Source organism: Raphanus sativus, unplaced genomic scaffold (assembly GCF_000801105.2).
Source record: "Raphanus sativus cultivar WK10039 unplaced genomic scaffold, ASM80110v3 Scaffold1192, whole genome shotgun sequence".
NCBI classification, from domain to species: Eukaryota; Viridiplantae; Streptophyta; class Magnoliopsida; order Brassicales; family Brassicaceae; genus Raphanus; species Raphanus sativus.
The window spans coordinates 14,872-21,575 of NW_026616505.1; the positions used below are offsets into that span (position 1 = coordinate 14,872).

Consider the following 6,704-nt stretch of genomic DNA (forward strand, 5'->3'; position numbering starts at 1 on the left):
AAACCGTGAGAGATGGAACCAGGGGAATGAAGTGCACCACACGAGAGATGGAGAGCTCGTGATACAACACAAGAGAACCTTTAAGCCGTGGAGGTGCTGGTCTCACAAGGCAATGGAGGCGGCCAGTTCTTTTGAGAGAGAACTAGGTTTTCTTTGAAAGAAAAGTTTTATAAAAATATCAAGTCTGAATGAAAAAGAGTCGCGCAACACATATTAAAAGGAACAAGCTCCTTTACGAAAATAACATACTAAAAATAAGCTATGGTTCAAATAAGGAAACAAAGAGGAAATGGTTTCTTCTTAGTCTTGGACCGAGAAAACCTTCCTCCGGAAAACCTCGTGGGACAAAACCAAGAACAAGGAAAAGAGCACACACAAGTAGCTTGCCTAGTAGCTAACTCTGTCCAAGAGTCTCGTTTAAGCATTTGGAGCTTCAATGGTGATGATCATCAAATGGTTGTGACTTTGATCTGGTATGAATGGCCAAAGATCCTCTCTTGAGGCTTGAGAACTCTCCTTTGGCTCCTCCACCTTCTCGGCATCTCCTTTGATAACTTCTTTGGTAACCTCCTCAGCTTGTTTAACCTGTCCAAGATCAGAAGCAAGTATCATGCTCTCATTAAACTTATGTTGAAATATCTTAGCTCTTTGTCTAGTGATTGCTCCCTTAAAGACGGTTGGTATGGACACTTCTTGTTCATCATCTGGTTTGGTAATGTTGCTGATCATATCCTGAATGTCTGGTTCAGTAAGGTCAGGTTCAATGTCCTCATCAATATCCCACTTTCTATCCAGATGATTCCAGATTAGCTGTTCGGACATATGGCAATATCTTCATGATTCTTATCAAACCAGGATTAACCACGATCTAAGAAGCTTTATTTGGAACCACTAATCAGTGGAGAATAACCAGGAAGTTGAATAAAATCTCATAAGTGTTCTGAGCAAGAAGATATCCCACCTTCTATCCAGATGATTCCAGATTAGCCTTTTCGGACATATGCCGTTATCTTCATGATTCTTATCAAACCAGGATGAACCATGATCTAAGAAGCTTTATTTGGAACCAGTAATCAGTGGAGAATAACCAGGAAGTTGAATAAATCTCATCAGAGTTGTGAGTAAGAAGATATCCCACTTTCTATCCAGATGATTCCAGATTAGCCTGTTCGGACATATGGCAATATATTCACGATTCTTATCAAACCAGGATGAACCACGATCTAAGAAGCTTTATTTGAACCACTACTCAGTGGAGAATAACCAGGAAGTTGAATAAATCTCATAAGTGTTGTGAGCAAGAAGATATCCCACCTTCTATTCAGATTATTCCAGATTAGCCTGTTCGGACATATGCCATTATCTTCATGATTCTTATCAAACCAGGATGAACCACGATCTAAGAAGCTTTATTTGGAACCACTAATCAGTGGAGAATAACCGGGAAGTTGAATAAATCTCATAGGAGTTGTGAGTAAGAAGATATCCCACTTTCTATCCAGATGATTTCAGATTAGCCTGTTCGGACATATGGCAATATATTCATGATTCTTATCAAACCAGGATGAACCACGATCTAAGAAGCTTTATTTGGAACCACTACTCAGTGGAGAATAACCAGGAAGTTGAATAAATCTCATAAGTGTTGTGAGCAAGAAGATATCCCACCTTCTTATCCAGATTATTCCAGATTAGCCTGTTAGGACATATGCCCATTATCTTCATGATTCTTATCAAACCAGGATGAACCACGATCTAAGAAGCTTTATTTGGAACCACTAATCAGTGGAGAATAACCAGGAAGTTGAATAAATCTCATAGGAGTTGTGAGGAAGAAGATATCCCAATTTCTATATAGATGATTCCAGATTAGCCTGTTCGGACGTATGACAATAGCTTCATGATTCTTATTAAACCAGGATGAACCACGGTATAAGAAGCTTTATTTGGAACCACTAATCAGTGGAGAATAACCAGGAAGTTGAATAAATCTCATAGGAGTTGTGATTAAGAAGATATCTCACTTTCTATCCAGATGATTCCAGATTAGTCTGTTCGGACATATGCCATTATCTTCATGATTCTTATCAAACCAGGATGAACCACGATCTAAGAAGCTTTATTTGGAACCACTAATCAGTGGAGAATAACCGGGAAGTTGAATAAATCTCATAGGAGTTGTGAGTAAGAAGATATCCCACTTCTATCCAGATGATTACAGATTAGCCTGTTCGTACATATGGCAATATCTTCATGATTCTTATCAAACCAGGATGAACCACGATCTAAGAAGCTTTATTTGGAACCACTAATCAGTGGAGAATAACCAGGAAGTTGAATAAATCTCATAGGAGTTGTGATTAAGAAGATATCTCACTTTCTATCCAGATGATTCCAGATTAGTCTGTTCGGACATATGCCATTATCTTCATGATTCTTATCAAACCAGGATGAACCACGATCTAAGAAGCTTTATGTGGAACCACTACTCAGTGGGAGAATAACCAGGAAGTTGAATAAATCTCATAAGTGTTGTGAGCAAGAAGATATCCCACCTTCTATCCAGATTATTCCAAATTAGCCTGTTCGACATATGCCATTATCTTCATGATTCTTATCAATCCAGGATGAACCACGATATGAGAAGCTTTATTTGAACCACTAATCAGTGGAGAATAACCAGGAAGTTGAATAAATCTCATAAGTGTGTGAGCAAGAAGATATCCCACCTTCTATCCAGATGATTCCAGATTAGCCTGTTCGGACATATGCCATTATCTTCATGATTCTTATCAAAACCAGGATGAACCACGATCTAAGAAGTCTTTATTTGGAACCACTAATCAGTGGAGAGTAACCAGGAAGTTGAATAAATCTCATAGGAGTTGTGAGTAAGAAGATATCCCACTTTCTATCCAGATGATTCCAGATTAGCCTGTTCGGACATATGTGATATGATCATGGACCAGCATGCTGATCAAGATGAAGAGTTCCAGCTAGCTGAAGAAGATGGGAAGTCTAAAGATGTTGCAACCAAAGAAGATGATGCCTTAGTCATTTCCAATGGCCCCATAACTCGATCCAAAGCTAAGAAACTCAAGGAAGCTATTGGAGGATTAATCAAGAAGTGTTTGATGCATGAAGAAAGTCTTGAAGGAAGCTTGATACTTCAAGATGCACTTGTTACCATCCAAGCTATATCACCATCAAGCTGAGCGTTGTCTAGGCTAGCAAGCTATGTGTCCTCTTTTTCCCTATCTTTGTTTGTCCCAATGGGTTTTCAAAGATAGGTTTTTAATGAGGCCATAGTCTTGCTGCTCAAAACTCCTAGATGATGCTCTCGGACCAACCACATGAAGAACCTTATGTTATGTTTTATTTCTCTAAGTATTTATGTCTTTTATTTCGAAAACTCTATCTATGTTGTGTCTTTATTTTTACATTAACTAAAGGAGCCTATTCCTTTTAGTTTGAGTTGATTGGAGCCTGTTCCAAGTCTCTCACTATATATATGTGTGTGCCGCAACCCTAGTAAGGAATCAAGTCTTCTTTTATCTAAAAACCTTTGAGTTTTCTTCTCCCTTGCCTTGTCGTGAGAGAGTGTCTGGTGTGTAGTATCCAGTCTGTTGGTGTGTAATATCTGACGCCCAAGGACCTTAGAGAGGTGTGTAATGTCCGATCTATTGTCTAGGAGTATCAAGAAGCCTTCCCATAGCCTCTTGTGTCACCATTCGATCCACCACCTTGATAAGCTTGAGTCCTTGACTCGTTTATGCAAGGATCTATCCATATCCATCCAGAGAAACATCCTAGGGGTTCATTAAGTGGTATCAGAGCACTCTGGAAGGGGAGTTTCGATTTCTCTTATCATTTTCATCCGATCTGTTCATCACCATTCATATCATTGATAGATCTGTGTTCTTGTGTTGTTGTTCACTAGATCTGCTTCTTTTCATCATTATAACTGATAGATCTATTGTTTTCGTGATCACCATTGATATATCTAAGAGTTTCAATCAAGTTTTCATTAAGAACTTTTCAACTTCTCATCGATCATGTTTCGAGTTTTCAAAATTCTGAAAGTTCTATTGTGTTTGTGATCTGTTGTTAGAAGTAATAGATCCTTATATGTTTCATCTCATTTCGTCGTCTGTTAGAATCTGATCTGTGTTGTTGTATTTCGAAACTGAAAAGGAATTCAAATCGTTGCGTATTGATCAAGTATCCTTTGCCGCCTTGTTTTAAAATTTTTCTTGTTTCCTTATTTGATTCTTTTGTGTTTTGATTTCTTTTAACTACTTACTTGTTCAAACCTTTTTGTGAATCAGGAAGCAATGGGATCCGAGGATGATGAGGCAACTCTTATGAGGAGAAACAAGCTATTACAAGAAGCAATCACCAAAGAAGTCCTTGCAGCCATGGAGAAGTTGTTGGAGGATAAACTCGATCAAAGGCTATCTGATAGACAAGACCAGAATGCTGAGCAGAGACGTGAGCCAAGGATCAATAGGCATGGTCGCCGTGAGCATGCTGGATCAGAAGAGACTGATAACTTCTATGAGAAAAGTAGCCATAGCTCTGGATCAAGATACAGCAATAGGAGATCGCGACATGATCATGAGGGCAGAAGGCATAGGCGCAATGAGCTATCAGGATTGAAGCTTAAGATCCCTCCTTTCCATGGCAAGGCTGATCCGGATGCATATCTTGAGTGGGAAAAGAAGATAGAGTTTGTCTTCAATTGTCAACACTACTCTGAGATTAAAAAGGTTCAAGTTGCTGCTACTGAGTTCAATGACTATGCATTGAGTTGGTGGGATCAGTTGGTTACAAACAAAAGGCGCAATGGGGAGTTCCCTATTGAGACATGGGCTGAGATGAAGTCTTTGATGCGTAGGAGGTTTGTTCCCAGCCACTATCACCGTGATCTTCACCAAAAGCTGAGGCTTCTTACCCAAGGTTCCAAGTCTGTGGAGGAATACTATTAAGAGATGGAGTTGCTTATGTTGAGAGCTAAGGTTTCCGAAGATAGTGAAGCTACCATGGCACGGTTTCTTGGTGGACTCAACCGTGAGATACAAGACAGGGTAGAGATGCAGCACTACTTGGAGATAGAGGAGATGCTACACAAAGCTATCTTGGTAGAACAACAAGTTAAGAGAAGGAGCCATGCGCGTGGCAGCTATAGTTCCAGTAGATACCAGACTTCTAAGGATGACAAACCAAGCTATCAGAAAGAGGGCAAGCCACAGCCAAAGGAAGAGTCCAAGCCTAGTAGCATCTACAGCAAGGATAAAGGTAAAGCAGAGGCTACCAGCTTGCGTGCAAGAGATGTGAAGTGCTTTAAGTGTCAAGGGCGTGGGCACTATGCTAATGAGTGTACCAACAAGAGAGTTATGGTTCTCTTGGAGAATGGCGAGTATGAATCTGAAGATGAAAGACCAGAGACTGAGCAAGAATCTTCAGAAGCAGAGTATGAAGAGAAACCAGTTCATGGTAGGCTTTTGGTTGCAAGGAGGACTCTCAGCTTGCAAAACAAAACCGAGGAGCTAGAGCAAAGAGAAAACCTGTTCTACACTCGTTGTATGGTACAAGGAAAAGTTTGTAGTCTGATAATTGATGGTGGAAGCTGTGTTAATGTTGCTAGTGAGACAATGGTGAAGAAGCTTAGCTTGAAGACTCAAAAACATCCTAGACCATACCGACTGCAATGGCTCAATGAAGAAGGGGAAATGAAGGTATCCACACAGGTGTCAATTCCTTTATCCATTGGAAGATATGAAGATGAGATCCTATGTGATGTGATACCAATGGAAGCCCGTCATATCTTGCTTGGGAGACCATGGCAGTTTGATAGAAGAGTTACACACAATGGCTTTACTAACAAGCATACCTTTGAGTTCAACGGCAAAAAGACTACACTGGTACCTCTAACTCCTAAAGAAGTGCATCAAGATCAGCTACAGCTTCAGAAAAAGAAAGAAATAGATCTTAAACCAGAACCGAGCAAGCAGCACAACTTCTATGCCAAAACTGGTGACATCAAAAGATCTCTCTACTCTAATCAATCAGTTCTCTTATTTGTTTTAAAAGAATCTCTTGTTAGTCTAACTGATTGCACACCGGTGTATCCGAGTGAGATGTCAGCTCTTTTACAGGATTATCAAGATGTGTTTCCAGAAGATAGTCCCACCGGTTTACCACCTATACGAGGGATCGAGCATCAGATAGAATTTGTACCAGGTTCTACTCTTCCCAATAGACCAGCCTACAGAACTAACCCGGTTGAGACCAAGGAGCTACAAAGGCAGGTTGAGGAACTGATGGAGAAAGGCCACATCCGTGAGAGCATGAGTCCTTGTGCTATTCCAGTGCTCCTGGTGCCTAAGAAAGATGGAAGCTGGCGCATGTGTGTTGATTGTAGAGCAATCAACAACATAACAGTGAAGTATCGCCACCCTATTCCTAGATTAGATGATATGCTTGATGAATTGCATGGTTCTAGCATCTTTTCTAAGATAGATCATAAGAGTGGATATCATCAAATTAGGATGAAAGAGGGAGATGAGTGGAAAACTGCTTTTAAAACTAAGCATGGGTTGTATGAGTGGTTAGTTATGCCCTTTGGATTAACCAATGCTCCTAGTACTTTCATGAGATTAATGAACCATGTTCTTAGGTCTTTTATAGGATTGTTTGTTGTG

At 40.1% G+C, this 6,704-nt stretch overlaps 1 protein-coding gene across 1 annotated transcript; it reads left to right on the plus strand.

The window, feature by feature from the left end:
- The first annotated feature begins 4,991 nt into the window (after positions 1-4,991).
- LOC130503868 (uncharacterized) lies at positions 4,992-6,388 on the plus strand. Its single transcript, XM_056998438.1, has 2 exons — positions 4,992-6,307; positions 6,373-6,388. The coding sequence occupies exons 1-2, from the start codon at positions 4,992-4,994 to the stop codon at positions 6,386-6,388; spliced, it is 1,332 nt and encodes a 443-aa protein (XP_056854418.1).
- Positions 6,389-6,704: the final 316 nt, after the last annotated feature.

Excerpts from the sequence above, each read along its gene's own strand:
- LOC130503868 (XM_056998438.1), top strand. The coding sequence starts at position 4,992 with ATGGAGTTGCTTATGTTGAGAGCTAAGGTTTCCGAAGATAGTGAAGCT.